Consider the following 18,921-nt stretch of genomic DNA (forward strand, 5'->3'; position numbering starts at 1 on the left):
TTGAGTTCATCTGTAAAAACACATTATGCAATTGACACAAGTGATTAAATAGAAATATAGTGATACCAAAAATAAAACGTGAAAAAGCTTAACTAAAGAAATGTGTGAATTTGTTATTTATAACAACATAGATATTAAAAATGGAAGTTATGCTGGTGCATTGCATTCCTAGAATACACGTCTTCAAATATAGAGGGTGGTAAGCATATTACAAAACAATATGTTACCACATTTAATATAAAATAGCCATGACATTGTGAAATATTCAAATAAATGTTTAAAGCCATGTTATTTCATCCTACTTATTCTAAAAGCAACAGTGTTTACATTTATTAACTTCTCTTGGATATTATTTTAAAAACCTTTGTAGTTTGTGGTGTGGTATATTTGTTTTTGCTCATTTTATACCAACAAATATAAACACAATGTGTATGATTCAAATAGCGCCATAACCACAGCCTCCACAAAGAACTTACAGTTACATCTGCAACTCTGAACTGTTTAAAAAAAACTTAAAAGATTAGGTGAGTGGTTATTTTTATGAATATTAGCTTGCAATGAAAAACATTACACTTAAAATCATATGACTGTGGTTTGCCAACAACATTAAGCTTTAATTATGGTTCAAGGGGCACGCCTGCTGATGAAAGACGTTTAACAAGAAAGAAAAAAAACCATCATTTATTTTAATTCTACATTTAATATGATGAAAACAAGGCCCTGTACAATCCACCTTAGCAGTGAGTACAATAATTATTTTACAATTTGTACACATTAGAACACGGTGCTGAGCTCGTTCCACCTGTTCAAAATGCAGTCGAGAATGAAAAAATCCTCTTTGAAACCTGCACCACAAGGAACCTTCCATTCAAAGAGAGGAGATGGTTTTCATTTTTTGGCCGATCCCAGAGAAGGCCTGAAGTGAAAAATGTGTCGTGAGAGAGCAGACGGCATTTCTGGAGATTTTTCTCTGAAGCTAGAGCTCCCGATCTCCGTAACCACCAGTACAGACCTGGCACAAATATTGAAAATGGCATTAAATATTTCAGCGAAGTGAGGTGCGGTAACTAAAACAACCTAAAAAAAAAAACAGACGTATTTGCAACATAAACGAAGCACTCCTCAAGATTTCTCAAGTGCTCAAAAATATTTTCACTGCTGTTGTAAACCAGGTCTGTACCAGCTAACACTTTGTTCTCTTCTTTAAATTTAAAACCCTCTGGAAAGAAAAAGGCCAAGAGTGTCTGTCAACCTGAACAGCCATCGTTGTGCCACAAAACACAAACATAACACACTGACATCGACATTTAGAACAGGGGAGTGAATTCAAATGTTTTCTCGGTCTCCATGTAGCCACACGTTCGCTTTAACATGTCGCCGCTTGTTCTCGACAGCACGTGGTTCAATTGCAAACAGGCTCATCCAATTCTCGCCAAAGGCCACAAGAAACATGACTTTTATACAAAACTAGATCCCCTCCTTTCATTTCTCCCCGCAGAAGAAATCTAATATTGCTAGAAAACTCCTCCATCTCATGAATGATTTAGTTTGTCTTTTTTTTTTGTTTTACACGATTTATGGAAGAAAAGTTAAGCTTCCCAGTGTTTCCCAGAATCAATGATGAAAGCACTTCCAAGTTCATTCAAAGCATAGCAGTCCACAAAAAAACTCTCAACTCCGTGTTAGCTTTCATTGAATTCACTTGTTTTACGCTACATAGGTGTACACTTTACGGTCCTCCGGTGTTCGTGCCAAATATTCCCTCTCAATGAGTCCTTCGATCCTCTTCTTGATGACTACAGGACTAGGGAGGAATCGTGATCGCAACTGCTGTGTGACCTACAGAGACACAGAACACAGTGGTTAGAATGTTACAATCTCCTCTAATCCAAACTTCATCATCACCTCGATTTATTTATGTTGCTTTCAATGTCTGTTCATTCACTACATTGCTCTACGCTGCACTGTCAGGTGCTGTCGGCAGGTTGTGGTCAAAGGAAATAAATGGGTTCTGAATTTTTATTGCGTGAATTTGGTTTGTTACGATTTAAGCTGCTTTTTAAAACAAGGGCTGGTGAAGATGTTTCTGAAATGCGAAGGAGGGGAAACTGGAAGAGTACATATATCTCAGGATGAAAGAGGTGTTATACATGTAGACGACACCAGCAAAATGTCAACTTGAAAGAAAACAAGATTTGAGAGATTTGAGAAAGCGTCTGACCCACACAATCTCCTGCTGCATTAAAAATACCTGAACATATTCCATGGTTCATGTCTGAAAACAGCTAAAGACTCCATTTCAATTGACCTCAAGCTCCATTGAACTTTTGGCCTCCCTTCTTGCCTCCATTGCCTCCATTCAACACTGGGAGGCTAAATGAGGAGAGCCTTATGAGCTGTGTACTGAGAAATATGTAAAATGGACAAAAGCCTATTTCAGCTTCTGGCTTTACAGTCAGGTTAAGTTTTCCTTTGAACAGCAAAAGTTTCCACTGACTGACCTCTGCTACTAGGACATTGTGCTGCATCTTCTTTCTCGACTTCATGATGCGAACAATGGCAGCCTCGATCTCGTGCTTCCTGTCGTCGTCCACTTTCTGTCGCGTCTCCTTCCTCTCGGGGTCTGACTCGCCCTGTTTAGCCGCCACTGGAAAGTGAACAGGAGTGGAAGGTGAATGCAAATGACAAAAACAATTATTCTCTATTTCCAGAGTAACTGTATGAATAATTTATGTTGAGGTAAATGGTTAGTGTGTCAAACATTTTAAATTTACTGCAGTACATGGTAATGTGATTTTACAGTATTTAAACACCTCTTGCTGATAAAAGTCTCTGCTATGCCAATCAAACAGTGTTAAACAGACTGAGTTAAGCATACAGTTATGTAGTATAATAATATTCAAGTATAGAGAACAATGCACCGGTAATTAGGGAATGTTCCGATACCATTTTATTTTCTTGACACCTGGACTGATAGTAAGTACTGATTTGACAGCTGATTTAAAAAATAATAGGATATTTTGTATTTTCACAGCTGTATGCTACTAACCGAGTAGGAAAGTGATGATGCTATCACTAGCGTTATACTAGTGTTGTAATTGGAAACATTGTTTTACTTGTGGGGCTTTCGAGCATGAAAAGTTGTCAAATAGCTGACGCTGCACAACCAGAAATTAACACTTTTTCTGCTGTTCTAAAAATAGTAGTTGCTAGTTGCCGTACAGCTTGTAATATATCAGATTGATAAGTAGTTTTGCAAACTCTCCTGTGCCTGTCTCTGCATTTTCAGCAGTGTTGGAGGCATTTCCGAAGCCAATATCGGTATCGGAACATCTTTACCAGTGATGTCAATTAATGTTTTTTTTATTCTGATCAGAAAGCATCTTATGAACCTGTCTGGATCTTGACACGGTGCAGTTTGGATGTAAACTGGTCATTGACTGTAAACACGTGGCCATTCTCGATCTCCTTGGACTTGGGCTCCTTGGTAAGAACTCTCTGAGTGGGTTTCCCACAGGCCAGCGATTGCAGCGCTCGCACCAGCTCCCTCTCGGGGATGTCCGTCTCCTGCTGGATCTCCTACAGGTGGAGGGATTAAGTTCAGGGCTATGAGACCAGACCACAATACCATAGATGTGACACACAGAGAAACTCAAATCACAAGGGCATAGTTTCTGTGATCCATGTTACTAAATACCGTACCTCAAAGCCAGACTTCTCTCTGTTATTGAAAAGCATGAGGATGGTCATCTGGAAGGTGGAGACCTGCAGGATGTGCTTCCTCGTGTTGGAGCCCGTCACCTGAGCTCCTCCCACAACGACCTCTGACCCATCCTCCTGGTGTCAAGTCAGAACGAAAGACCAAAATCTAAAAACATGGTTCAGAATTTCTTGAAAATAATGAGTTGTTATTCTTTTAATTATTTCTCACAATACTACTATTTTACTTTAATGTTGCAGTGTTTCCAGCAGTACATTTAAAAGTTACGTTATTCTCAAACACTCAACACTGCTTAGACACAATTGCATGTCTGAATTTTAAAACTAAAACTTCAGTATTGACAAAGAATGAAAACATGGTCACCTTGTTGTTTTCCATTGCGCATTCATGTGACACTCTAAATAGGTCATACTATTCTTATTTGGAAGCATGTACCTTTTTGATGGGGCCGTGGAAGGTGGCGTTTAGGTCTGCAGAGCCCATATGGTGCTGCAGTGTGAGTTGTCTTCCGCTGTGCTTACCAAGGTAAAACCTGACAACAGGGTTGAGTCACTCTAGGTTAGTCTCTAAGAATAGTCCACGTGTTACAATTAATCCAACTGAAGCGTTCGTTGTTTACACCATGACAACATGGGATGGCACCAATGTATTCATCAATTCCCTTTCTTGGAATACACAAAAGATCACATCTTCAAGAACAGAAAAGTATTGTCGCTGTGGTCAGCTTCAAACTAAACATAGACTTTGTTCAGACCAGGTATTAACATCCTTGATCTGAGATCCAATCACAACTGGACAGCTGTAAGTTAATGGATCCTCCAGGTATCTAGGTATCTTGAGATCACTCAGACCACATTCAGAGGTGGTGATGGAACGCATGTGGCCACAATGTATCGCTGTGTGAACGCAAATGTGTTCTGGGTCACGTATGAAGGAACATCTTCTCAGTGGACATCCTCTGACGGTTACAGTTTGCCATGAATTAATAGTATTTTATCGTTTCCAAGTACAAATACATTGTAATAATATCAACGCTGACCACTACATGATGACTTCTATTTTCTTTTCAAATGGGTAAAATCTTATTCCATATCAGAGCTGCACACTGTGCATGAGACAGTCTGCCCCTCCTGACCTCGCTCTCCTTATCTCTTGCTTTTAAATGGTCTGTATTTATATAACACTTTTCTAGTCATGACAGGTTTGACCAGACAAGTTAACATTGTCCACTTGTGATCAGATCTCTCGGTCTGAACGGAGCCATAATGCAGCTCTTGAATATTCATTCTTTTCACACTGACACATGCTGATATTAAACAATATGCAAATATAAGCAATAAACCTCTTATTCTGTGTAATAAGTATAATAACAGACCAACCTCCTAAAGACTTCAAACGCATGTCTCGGCGAAGGGGGGATACTGCACTTGGGTGTTGCTGATTGTGTCGGCCAGTAGCCCGTGGTCAGGACTCTCACAGTGAGATCGACTCCTCCAAGTGACACCTATCGTTAGAATAACACAGGACACAGTCAGAATCAGTCTATAGTTATGTTATGCATGCAGCTTAAAGCTATTGTACATTTATGATTTTTACTGCTGAGAGTAGAATAAAATAAAAACAACAGTTAAGTCACACAACAGCTATGAGTATTGAATCTTGTAATTTCAGGAAAGAATAATTTTGATAAATACGGAAAAACTATGTTAGACTTTCTACACCGTCTAGGTCTATACAGTGCAATAAGATGCATATAACTAAAATTACCACACAGCAGTTTGATGCCTCCACCAACCAGTGCAGTTTCTGGGTACATATTTCTACATTCTTATTTACAGTTAAATAAGAGTTAATCATTGACTCCAAAGATATCACCTTCACTAGGCTAAAAATGTGTTTTGTGAGGTCACTGTGACCTTGAGCGTTGACCAAAATCGAATCAGTTCATCCTTTTGTCCAAGTGAATATTTGTACCAAATTCAAGGAAATTCCCTCAAAGCATTCTCGAGATATCTTGTTCACAGTAATGGGACTGACAGACATACCAAAAACATTATGTCTCTGGCTCCTGGCGGTCCCCAGTGCGGAGGCATCAAAAGCATTAAGACAAGACAAACTGGAATAGTGTCTGGAATAGTACTTATGCAAAACCTGTCCGTCTCCCGAAGGCTCTAGATTGAACACTGCAGGCTGCTCTGTGGGCTATTACAGGGCAGTAAAGCAGATGTCTTTTTTATTATACTCATTATCTAGTGGGTCTCTGCTGCTGCTGATAATCACCCCACAGGTGCCAATATGTTAACTATAAGTTTTATTGATTCCTCCTTTATTTTAACTTGGGAATAAATTGAGGTACAGATCTCATTTACAACATAGCCGAATACAGAAAATAGACAAAATATCCTAAGACACCAAGAAAACCGAAATAGGAACCAGCAGGTTTGGCAAAATAGCAAAAGCATGCGCTATAGCCATTGGAATAAATACAAATCAAACGACTCCGCCAAAAACAAGGAGAGCTGGAGGCAAAACAAAGTGACATTAAAAAGTGAGATTTAAAGTTAAATTGCACTAATTGTCCTTTTGTGTGTGGAGGTTTTACTTATTTTAACATTTGATTTAGGATTTGCTATTCTATTCCTTTTTGGGTCTTAGATTTATTCATGAGTTTATTACTATTTTTGAATGTATGTATTTAGTAGCATATGAGGAATAAGGTATATTTGTCTTTATGTTTGAGTGAGCATGCTAAGACAAATTACAAGAGATAAGTAGATATGGCTGAAAAGTATTCTTGAAACATATACACTGAAATGAACTGCAAATGAATAATTGCAAATTGCAATAACAATTAGACACAGTGACAGATTATTCCAGAGTCTAATTATAGTGTCAAAAAGCACAACTGGGAATTAGCACCGTGTTTCCTCAGGTTACAGAGAGTTAGCTGAATAACTGTTTTCGTGTATCTGAGCAACCCAGCAATGATCAATCATTAGAGCAGCCATGTACTTATTACAGATAACAAGTGGGCTCTCTAATTTGACAGAATGAGATGTGGCGTGTTGTGTCTCCTCACCCCGGTTGTCTGTAGATGATTTCTAAACTCATCCATGGTGGTGTTAGAGATGCTCATGTCCCGGAACATGCCCTCCAGTTTAGAGGTGAACTGACAGCCGCACTCGGTCTGAGCAATTAGAACAGAGGAAGGTGAATCAAAAACTGGTGGTCAACAAATTAGTCAATTTGAAGTTGACACGGCCTAATTATTCATAGCCACTATTTAAATTACCTTTGTCATGTACCTTTACTTCAAATAAACTTGAAATGCTTAATATGGAGCTTTACAGTAGATACAATTAAAAATGTCAGCTTGATAAACACTTCTCTGCATCTCTAGGGCTTAAGGTTTTTCATTCCATGAAAAACTTTGTCTGAAATCTCGTGCTCACCTTGAGCTTTGAGATCATGTTTTTCTCAGAGTCATCAGAGACGCTCTTGTTGGTGAGCAGCCTGCGGGCCAGGTGCTGCTTGTAGTATCTCTCAAACACGTCCTTCTCCTGCATGAAGCGGAAAAGCACCATGGCCTTGTCTAGTATAGACTCCACCTCCTGCTCTGTCAGCTGGATGAAGAAAAAAAAAAAAAAATAGAGTGACACAGGGACCATGATACATCCGTCATGTGAGCAGAGGACACAGCAGGTGAGGTTAGGAGCAGCTGTACTGATCAGCATTGATAGGCAGAACAAGCTACTAAACTGAAATACACAAATAAAATTATTTGAATTTTATCTTAGTCTTGTGTTTTGCATCAATATTCTTAACAGCAGTGGAACAAAAATGTACATGACTTCAGCTTGTGCTGCAGCATTCACTCAAAGTAGATCCAGATCCACCACATTTCAATGAACAGGATAATAGACCACTTAAATAAATCCTGTTAAGTCATACGTAAACTTCATATCGATAACTATAAATAAAAAGACACGACAGGTATAACCAAATATACACCTTTTATTAAGAAGACCAAATTTTTGAGGAAAATGTAAACATAAATGCACAGCTTTTCTGCATCGTTTAGTCTGTTATATAAACGTTTTTATATCGGTGCATATTGGCAAAAATAAACAGAGATCCCAATGAGTCTGAGAAAGACTTTTATCATCCGATATTTTCAGCCAGTTGATGTTTTGGCCAGGCTCTAGTAATAAGCAAATTTCTCTAGGAAGTTTTTTAGTTTTCCATAAAAATTTGAAATGGTGGCATGTTTCAGTGTTGGCATCAAACCTAAATAAGAAGTTCATAAAAATATATGGCAAGTGTACAAAATAATAATAAAACAAAAAAGTATAGATCACTTACCCCTTTGACGCCTTTCTTCAGTTTGTCATCAATGAAGAGTGAGAGGTACTCGGGCGAGCGAGAGTTGAGGTTAAGGAAGTACTCAAAGTCCCCAGCAATAGTTTGCTTGAAGAGCCGATCGTTATTGAAGGACTCCAGGAGGAAACGGTCGAATCGGGACTTCAGGTCCAGCAAACCCTGTGGTAAGCAGACAAGGATGACACAGCCAACGTTTGTATTAGTAGTAGCTTAACACAGCAATTAAAGCTCCAACAGCAGATAAAGTGAGTGAAAGAGTCGATCTAATAGAATAAAAAGCACAGAGTCTGTTGGATCAGAGTAACAGCACGAATGTAGGAGTAAAACTGCAAACCACAGAAAATATTCCACACTAGCTTAAAACAGAGTCTTTCAAATACAGTGCGTTCTCTCTATGCGCTTGATAACCTCCCAGGATATTCAGCACATTGCAACAACAGAGTGCAGATGAAGGCATAAACCATCATGGTTTGTGGCCACAGTCTCACAGGGTCTGATGGGAAGTGCATTATGATCAAGGCTTTGCACGCGATGGTGCTAATGCCTGCTTAGCCAGTGGAAACTACTGCATGATCTCTAACAAGGCTAGATGTTAGGACCACTGTCTTCTCCTCTCTCATTGACTGAAAACACATTACAGCTGTGCTTCAACAGACTGCAACCGAGCATCTTACCTGGATGTAGTCCACAGGGTTCTTTCCCTCTCCCTCCTCCGACACGAGCGCCTTGCCTTGCTCCCGCAGATACGAGCTCATACATTCACACATGGTCTTCAGCCCATTGGGAACTCTGCTGAACAGCTTGTACATGCAGGCCAGGTCTGTAGATGGATATTCATGAGTACACAGGCACACATCAGAAACTCTTTCAAGTGGCTGATAATGACTGTTTGAGAGATCTGCTTGAGAGACGGTTCATTTGCACGTGTATGAACTTACTTTCTGATGCGAGAAAGGGGAACACATTGTAACGGCATTACTGATCCACTATTTTTCTGTTTTGTGTAAGTGAAATATACTGCTACTTTGAGCATTTAATTATCACTGATAGATGAACAACTTCCACCAAAACCTGTAGTATAGGTTGCATATAAAAGAGAGCTTACCGTCTGTTTTGCCATTCTTGAGCATGTGGACCAGGCCGGAGTTCTCCATCTCCACAATCGTTTTCATGTGTTTGGAGATGAGCTCCCTCTCCACCACCTTGACAATTGGCTCCTCCGTGGACTTATCCAGGCAGTGCATCACCCGCTCGATCTCCTCGTTAATCCTGGCTTCCACCTTCTTTATGTACACACTGGCACTGTTTTCTGCTAGGAACTTTTGGCTCTCCATCTAAATAAACACAGAAAAAGATGTTTTGACAATGATCTTCATTGACGTCATTGTATTTTTTATATGGATCCCAGAGACGGAAGGTGTAGCCAAGCCAACAACTAACAGGGATCCAAAAAAATAATAAACAATGATCAGCCGTGGGGAAATTCTCTCACAAACCTGAAAGAATTCTGCAGACATTTCTAAGAAGGGTGCCTCAAAGTCTTCTTCATAAACAGATCTCCCTTCAAGGCCGAGGATCATCAACATTTGGCAGGCATTTCTAATGGCCCCCCTGGAGGAAAGAGAGACAGACCAAATGTTGTCAGCACAATCAGTAATGCAAGACACTACACAAAACCTAAAATATTAAACAGAGAACCTTTCTGGATGCTCATGTTAAAGTTATTACAGTGAACCCATTATAATGATCATGGGAAAAAATGATCATATAGAACCGGTTGATTTCTATAAACGAATTGCGTGGCATCTACTGGATTGAGCTCACTCTCACTCTCTCCCACACACTCACATGTGACAAACACACAGTGAGATCGGACGCACATGAAAATTCAGACTGGGTAAGAACAACAGAATTTCTAAACTGAGACCATGTATGGAGAACCAGAGGAGATGGCAGAGTTTGGTTTGGCTCGATTCGGTTGGCAGTGCGCAGCGCGAATTATAGAGACACATAGTAACAGTTAATTAATATATAACTTAATACCAAGTAAAAACTTTTTACATTCCAAACCTGCATAAAAAGACCCAAAATGAACGCTGTAAGTGGATTATTTGATCACTATAATTGAATTATTTAAACAGCATTTGTATAGGATCAATTCTGTCCCAAGCTTTTTCTTCCATATAAACGGTTGATTACTATATCTTTGATCCCTATAAGCGATTTCCACTGCATTAACATCCTGGCTGTTGTAGTTGTAACAAATCTATCAGACAGCTCTTTAAAATCATGCATCCTGTCCAATTCTAGTGACACATGCAGATTTATAATTTTCCTTGATTACAGTAATTGACTATGATGGATGTAAATTTAATAAACTTTTAAACTTAATTCTCCATGCACTCAATCCTGGGTTGAAAGTTTGCCTACCTGTCCACCACCTCCCCCTTCCTCTCGCGAGCTATCATGTCCAGGAGGGTCTGTCGGAGGTGGTCTCTGATGCAGCCGTAGCGAACCACCTGATCCCTAAAGATGATAAGACCCAGGTTGTAGACGTTCTCTACGTTGTTCTGCTGCACATAAACCCGGTCCTGTGAGACAAACACAAAAAAAAGAGAATCGTCACTTGAAAAAAAAAGATTATCTCATTGTATCATCAGCCTTTTTCTGATAACATAATAATTATTATATCATATTTTACCGATGTGTGATATTACTTAGTCTGATGAAGAATACTTTCAATACACAACAAGTTTATATTCTACTCTGCAGTTGGTTGTTTAGTTACAGAAAATACTACAAATAAGGAACAACATTGGTGAAAAGTAAGACAGTGGATTTGTTTCCTTGTTCCAACAAGGTGGACCTGTTACTGAAGCTGCTTTCAGACATGCACTGGAATCCGCAGATCCTCTGTATTTTCTCTGGAGGAGATGCATGCGTGAATGTAAATGTAGAGTGACCACATAGTTTCCGCAGACCTGGCCTCCGAGAATAAAGTCTGTAGAAATCCAGGATAAGTCGATGTGCGAACAAAGCAGGATTCACCGGGAGCGAGTTGGGGTCAATGACGCTTCTACAAACCCGGCAGAAGCAACAATTTTGTTAAAGGCGAACTATGGATAAACTCCGTAGCCAATTTTCCGGATTATACCCTGAGGTCATGTTTGAAAAAGGCTTGAAATAAAGTATTGGAAGCGTGTCGAGACTGATAAGAACCAATTAGGAAGTGACTTCAAAACATCTCTGCTTCTGCCTGTCCAGACTGAAATGCAGCAACAGTGATGCCATGTCAAACTAAAATATGGTATTGTGGGTGTGGCCTAAATGTGTTGTGAGTATATTGGGAAACATCAGCTACTCACCATATACATCAGGATGTCTCTGATCATCACCATCGCTGTCTGATGGTCATTCCAGGCCTGATTTAGGGTTTGGAGGAAGTTATTGTTTAGGGAGTTGAGGACGTCTTCTCTTACCTGTGAGTGAAACAGAGAAACACACATGAACATAAGATGGGGGGGGGGGGGGGCATCTTAAAGTACAGATCTGCAGTTAAAGTGTCAACAAAATGCCAGACCATGAACAAACAACTTAAAATGTATTGTTGACCAGAAGAATTGCCTGTAACTCAAGCTGTCTCTCTTCTAGTCAGGCACACAACAAACAGCTTGATAAAAGTCACACTGCAGTGTGACTCAGCAAAGTAAACTAAAGTCTCTCTAGAGTAAGATTCTTAAGGGCACACCGACCTTCTTTTTTGTTTTTTTCATCTTCACTGAACAGAGATGATGAATTACCTACTGCCCCTCATGTTACGATGGATCCAGGTCTCACAGAATCACCAACTTGTTACTTTACACATCAACACAGCATGTTGAAGACGGACCCATTAATCTGAAGATTCCTAACTCAAACACTCATAATGCAAACTCATGGTTTTTATGACGCAACTGTAAAAAAATTGATATTTTTAGCAAAACTTTGGCCGTAGTTAAACTATCATGAGCAGGATTTTTGTGTTGGCTTCAAATTTCACCTAGTGTCCTGTCCCGCTGCTCAGTGCTGGTTCGGAAAACTGAAAAATAATATCATTGTTCAAAGTCATTTCTCCTCTGCAAATCCTTCTTTCAGCAATTATTGACGACAGAAATCATTAGACCAAACATAAAACCAACTGAGAAATAGAATAACCTTAAAGTGCGGCACTGTAAGATCTAATGGCTGTGAAGCAAAAGAAACCTGTCATGTTTGAGTTGTTTTCAAAGTTTGTGTCTGAGATGTGTTTGTAACTTTCTAGGCTGCATGTTACCATTACCACTCTTTCAATGGAAGGGATATTTGGATCGTTATTAGCAAATAAAAACACACTCCAGTGTCAGGTGTCTCTTCTTTGATCTGCTTCTTGTTGACAGTCCCTCGCTGCTAATTTACTAAGCCTGTCAAGTTGAGAACGTATATTTCATTAAGCTGTTAAACTATTTGGCTGATACACAACAGCCGCCTGCTGAAATGTCAATCAGTGAGAATCACACAGAAGCACCAACTACAAATATCACATGGTCAAACTTTGATGCTAATGATGTGCAGCAACAAATACGTGACAGCTTAGGAAAAACTAAACTTATAGTTACAGGATCAGCATTGTAATGCTGTCCCTTGAATACTTCGTAGAATAATGGAATTCACTGACATTTGGCAAGACTACCATTTCATTTTCAACGTATTTCTTCAGTTAAATAAGTCAACAAAATGCCCACTTTGAGAAAACTGCCTTCTGTAAAGGCATCATTCAAAAACACACACATTCGCGCTCCTGTAAGACACAAGGCTAAAGCTGTATGAAAGAGTAAACTTGTACAGCTCAAATCTAGATCTATATTACCACTCAAGGACACTGCATGTATACAGACTCCGGTCAGAAATGTTAAATCTGTCAAACCAAGGTCTAGGTGATCCTCAAAGAATTTTGCAAACCCCCACGAGATAAGACTCGAGTCACAAGCTCTGAAAATAAATTCCCAGCAAACATGAGAGACAGGACATATCATTATGTGAAACTTAAAACGGAACTTGTAGCAGATTCTGTCAAAAAAGAAAAACCCTATCGAAAAGGTTTCAAGCAATTCGCTTAAATTCAGAATTCAATCAATAGGTCTCATTACATTTTGAATGATCAGTGATTGTAATCATAGTAAGTGGAGAGAATTTATAAATTGTAAAATCTAAACTTTCAGTGGAGACCCAATTCTTGATTTTAGCAATACTATCTTAACTACCTTATACCAGCAGTGTTTGCCGCAGATTTAATTCAATTAATGGTTGTGAAGGTGCACGTAGGTCACTTTCAAGCAAAACAGATTCAGACTGACAGCCACACAGAGACCTAAGAGTGGAAGATAAGATCTCACATGAGATAAAGTACTGCACTACATACCAGAACTGCAGCTGAAATTATAAGGCCCGACTGTCTGCTTGAACGCTAAAAACATTATGGACCATAACGTGAGCAGGCCCCCTAGTACAACAGTGCGAGTGAGCACGCAGTAAATTGAGCTGCACACACCAAATGAGGGAACTCTTACGGTATCATGAAATATGAAACTGTGTTTGGACAAATTAGACTATGGCGGTCAAGATAATTAATAGGAAGCACTGGTATCAGTAATTACATATTACAAACTTGAGTGACAGATAAGTCATAGATTTTTTAACACAAAAACAGAAACATTAATCAAATGCATTTATTCAATAATTCTGTCAACATATAACTTTGATGATTATTAACCACGCCTCACTGGTGGACATTTCTGGATCTTTTTATTTCTTCACTGAAAACCTCACATTTTCTTATTAATGATATTGGGCTATTTTTATATGTGCATTTCAAGATAGTAAGGGTTCGTAAGGCTAAGGAATTACTTATATGTTTACTACGGAGTGTGTAATCCGAACCGGTGCCGCCAAAATGTACTTAAAGTTCTGCAACCGTGTTATCCCATAGTCTCAGTTAGTCTTACTTTGTTGATAAGGTGTTCGGTGACGACCTCCCGCAGGCCCGTGTACAGCTTCTCGCCGTGCTTGTGGAGCACCATTGTGTAGGCGTTCCTGTACAACTCCTCAAAGCTCAGGCCGCTGTTGTTCTTCCTCTGTATCTCCTGAATGGCGTTCTTCAGAAGGTCCCAGATGTTGTTGACATACTTCTCATCCATTGTCATCTGCAAACGACAGCCAATATTAAAATTACCATCAAATTGTATTATTTGAAGCAATGCTCTTTTTTCATAGAACAAACCTCTACACAGAAAAGTCTCCAACTTCTGAGCAGTTTTTACCTCGAGTTAGAAATGTGGGCCAGGGAACGAGGTGCAGAATAATTAGACTACCTGATTAGTCCAATTAATAACCAAAACCTGTTTGTAAGGGCTGTGATATTGCATATACATCAATTCACACTCATTATTCATTTACTATATTATTGAGAATGTACCACATTAATATATCTGTATCATACTCCCCCTGCCTCTAATAAGCTCCCACATCTTTGCTGTCTGTGAACTTATTGTGCTGGTAAAGGCCCCTTTTGCCCCAGGCTGCAATTCTATTGCGGCACTTCCTCCCCTGGAGAACCATCTGCTTATTATAGCGAATAATACAGGATCTTCACTAAACCTAACAGAAAGGTCTGGGAGAATCAGTCAGGAGATAAAATACTGCATTACATCAAAAAGTCCTAATGTTACAGCGATGCTAACAGCTCAGCAGAGAGCAGTTACCATCGCAGCTCGTTTGAAACAACCCCTCAGTGACAGTAGTTGCATCTAAATAATGCGTAGTAACAAAAGACTGAGCTTCACTGTCACAAATGGGCTTTCCCTCAGTACTACAGCTTTTGATGAGAGGTAACACTAGAGTTATAACATAACACTCTGTGGGTTAAGAGGTACTTTTAAAATTCTCAAAAGTTTTGCGATGCCTTGTTAACCCTGGTATGTTGCTCCAGTATTTGTGTTTGGTTCAAGTTTAAAAGAATCAATCAGGTCTCCTTATTGAGTTACTGTCACTTAACCTTAGACATCTTTCTCAAAACCAAATTAACCCAATTATTGGCATAAAGTAAGGCAGTCAATCCCAGAAGGGTTAGAAGTCAGATGTTTAATTTCTACTATGTCCTACCCTAGTGTGCTTGAGGAAGACAAGGAACCCCCAAACTAAGGAATCTTTTCTTTTGTTTGGAGCTCCACAGTAGCTCTCCAACTGATGTAACAAACTGCACAATAACACCTTCCGAATACCGATTAAACACTGGGAGCTTTCATTTGTCTGGTGTGGTTGGAAATGTGTTTGATTCATCACAATAAGGAAGAGCAGGCGAGATGATGTTTCAGTCACCCACACACATGTAATTCTTCACTGAGCTGGAACACATCACGTGATGTTCAAATACCGATATCAGCATTGGAAATGTCTCCAATACGAGTATGGAAATCTATGTAACAATCCAATACCTCCTAAATGTATATTAGTTCTACCCAGATAAAACTGCAATTTTCTTTTGCCAGAAATCACTTCCTCTTCGCCACTTCACAACTGCCACTTAACAGTTTTTTTTAGGGCGGTGACGAAGAAGTGATTTCATATATTTTAACCAGAACAAGCTATAATATTGGCAATTACTCTGTATCGGCCAATACACTGAGTACAGGTGTAGGACTCTGTATCTGGAAGGGAAAATGGTATGGGAGGGAGCCTCGTTATAAAAACTAACCTCAAAAGCTTTACACCTAAGTATTTCTCCTCAGCATGTTTGTGGGCCTCACAGCAGCGATGGCCACAGGAGAGAACTTCCCAAGTGCCACCTCTGGTGAGAAGGAACGGTTTGTACTCCCTCTCCACAGACATGTCCATACACATGCATGTCAAGAGGCCTGATGGCATGCATGTCTCTGTCAAGGCTGGGTCCCACAAATAAAGTCCCACTGTATTTACACAAACATGCTCACATACAAAGGATGTGGATCATGCACAGTCACAGACAGGCTGACATTTCATTTAAAGCAGAATGAGGTCAGTTCATAAATGAGGTCTTTCTGTGACTAGCAGACAAAGGGAGTGTCAGGTAGACGAGGAGACGAGTCCCCCGTCACGGTTTCTACCAAAGAATTGAAAACAAAAAGAGGACTTGGAACCATCAGAGGCAGGGACATTAATGCAAAGCAAAAACCAGGGCTAGCTGCTATGGTTTTTTTGTTAGCATCCATTTACAGCTGTGGCAACGTCGCTGCTTATTTTAGCATGCATCTGGAAATAGAGCGATGATCTTCCGACAGAGATGCCAGTCGAATGTAAAGCTCAGACACAGCAACATAGGGTGCATGTGGTAAAGAAAGCTATTAGCAGCCAAAACAACAAGTGTCAAGAGCCATTGCTACCGCTAGCCCCGGCTACATGTCGACAGAGCCCATCTGCAAGCGAAGGTTTTGGTGATTTGAGAGGTTTTAAAACGTAAAAGACAGTGAAAGTTGAATTTAAAACTCGTCTCTGGGGTTTGGAGATAAACTTCCCCACCGACCACCTCACGGGGAGGGCGACTGGACATTTGACGGCTGCACTTTGTTTACGTGCAGACAAGTAATTTCTGCTGCCCAGCTGATTAGCATGCTAGCATGTAGCCGGCAGCCCAGACCACGGTGGTCGAGTCGCCGCCTGACGGGCAGGCAGCGCACCGACGGCGGCGTGCACTTACAGGAAAGGCCCGTATCCTCATTTTGGTGTCCTTCTTGGTGCCGCCTTTGCTGAGATTGGACATGGTTGCCTCGTCCGTGGGCTCTGTATTCACATGAACGTGTTCTCCGGGGAGTGTCGGGGGTGGCGACTGGTTTGTGGAGCAGCCGACGAGCTTTCACTCGACCTCGTAGCTCCGCGTCGCGGCGCCGCAAGTTTATTGTTGACAGCCCGACGCCAAATCCGAGACTTGTTCATGCAGCAATGGCGGAGGCGCTGCACTTCTCATTGCGCAGAGCTCACGTAGCCCAACTCACGCGAGAAATCAACATCTGAACTACTACTGGCACCTGAACGCAAACCACTAGTACCACGGTATAGAAATAATACATCACTAATGTACTAATACTACTAATACTACTAATACTAATACATTCACGCTTTCAAAACACATAGTTAATAAAATGTACGTAAGTGACAAGACATAAGTATGATCAGGGGCGGCTCCTGGTACAGGCAACATAGGAGGTTGCCTAGGGCGCAAAAAGAGACTGATTTATGATGACGTGACACATGCAATGTAAAACAATATATTAACGGCACACAGGCATCTGCAGACATTTTGGGGGGCAGGTGCTCAAACCAAAAAAAAAAGCCACCCATCGCCAAAATTATTTATAATTAAAAATAATAATACTAAATAAACAAAAAACAAAGTATGATATTTTCAACTTATAATACTGTTTATTATATACCCATATTTGTTTTACTAGTTGATGGCCTGATTCAAGATAAAAGAGAGCTGCTACACTGAGTTGCAGTTGCCTGTCCTTTTGCTTTTGGAGTCTCTTTTCTTGGCATTATGCTGCAAATTTTGTAAATGAGATAAATCAATGTTGTGCATAATAATCAAGAGTGACTTACATAATCTCTATAAAGCTGACAACCAGTGTTGTGCAAGTTCACACCTCTCATGAACTAGTTCCAAGTTCAGTTCATACAAGTAAACATGAATAGTTCGCGTTCATAGTTCACCATTTTAATTCTGAACTAGATCATAGTTCAGTTCATTTCATAGTTTTAAGGTGGAAAGTGAGAATAAAAGACTTAACTTGTTAAAGAAAACCTTATCCATCACTACCCCTTGCCTTTACTGTCGGAACAGTGTGTTGCTCCTACTGTATATCCGAGAAATAAAGTGGCCGCATTCCAAGTAAAGAAACATGTCCTCCTCCTTATTCACGGAGCGGTCCGGACGGCTGGTTACCGGCCAGACAGCGAGCCAAGATAACCAGTGACAGGGACGGCTCCTGGTACAGGCGACATAGGAGACGGATTTATCATGACGTGACACATGCAATGTAAAACAATACATTAACGTCACACCATCATCCTCTAACCCCGGGGACGCACCGGAGGTAGAAGCGCTGCGAAAGTCTGTCAGCCTCCTTTCCTCCCCCATGTTAAATACTTGGGCTGTTCGCAGGGGCGTTTCTAGGGTTGAAAGAAAGGGGGGGCTTAGCCCCTAAGGATGCTGAATGTTTGCGTGCTTTTTTTTGGGCTCATTTGGGGCTGCGGATATCCATGTTTCTTACAGTTAATAGATTGGTTCAATCAGAAAGAGTGTGATTTTTCTCTGTATCTTTGCTTGCATTCATTCAGTATAAGATAACAGAATTTCAGGGTCATTGTGAAATTTGACAACACAAATATGAACTGATTATAAACAACAACATTCTATAGGCACTGATATTATTGTTTTAAAATACTAGAGATAGATATTAATGCAAAGAATAGAGAGCTGTCGATAGTTATTTCTTACATTTCAAATTTGCTCGTTCACACTCTTGCTCACTGGAGACATTTTCTAACAAAATAGCTAGCTAGCTAGCTTAGTGTTAACATAGCTCATTACAATATTCCCTTTCATTTGCCTCAAGTAAACCTAAATTTAAGCAGGTAACAATCGTTAACAACTACAGATAGCCACATTCTGTAACTACCTGTACTTACAATTTCACTCCGTGCATCATTTATTATGAGCTAAACTCCTTGGCTGTAATCCTGCTGTCTTGATGAGAGACGTTACTTGGCAG

The 18,921-nt window shown here is 40.1% G+C and overlaps 1 protein-coding gene across 3 annotated transcripts; it reads right to left on the reverse strand.

Annotated features, from left to right (window-relative positions):
- Positions 1–680: 680 nt before the first annotated feature.
- Positions 681–17,107, reverse strand: cul3b (cullin 3b). Of its 3 annotated transcripts, none has more exons than XM_053421976.1 (16): positions 16,848–17,107; positions 14,122–14,319; positions 11,467–11,580; positions 10,532–10,692; positions 9,598–9,712; positions 9,207–9,435; positions 8,776–8,921; positions 8,084–8,260; positions 7,174–7,344; positions 6,801–6,908; positions 5,101–5,225; positions 4,157–4,253; positions 3,703–3,834; positions 3,393–3,579; positions 2,502–2,647; positions 681–1,839 (listed from the first exon to the last, which is right to left on the reverse strand). In XM_053421976.1, the coding sequence occupies exons 1-16, from the start codon at positions 16,908–16,910 to the stop codon at positions 1,708–1,710; spliced, it is 2,301 nt and encodes a 766-aa protein (XP_053277951.1). In that variant the 5' UTR covers positions 16,911–17,107; the 3' UTR covers positions 681–1,707. The 3 variants fall into 3 exon arrangements, with proteins under 3 accessions (XP_053277951.1, XP_053277950.1, XP_053277952.1); XM_053421975.1 differs by having other exon boundaries at positions 3,703–3,837; XM_053421977.1 differs by lacking the exons at positions 681–1,839; positions 2,502–2,647 and having other exon boundaries at positions 3,440–3,579; positions 3,703–3,868.
- Positions 17,108–18,921: the final 1,814 nt, after the last annotated feature.

Source organism: Pleuronectes platessa, chromosome 5, assembly GCF_947347685.1.
Source record: "Pleuronectes platessa chromosome 5, fPlePla1.1, whole genome shotgun sequence".
NCBI classification, from domain to species: Eukaryota; Metazoa; Chordata; class Actinopteri; order Pleuronectiformes; family Pleuronectidae; genus Pleuronectes; species Pleuronectes platessa.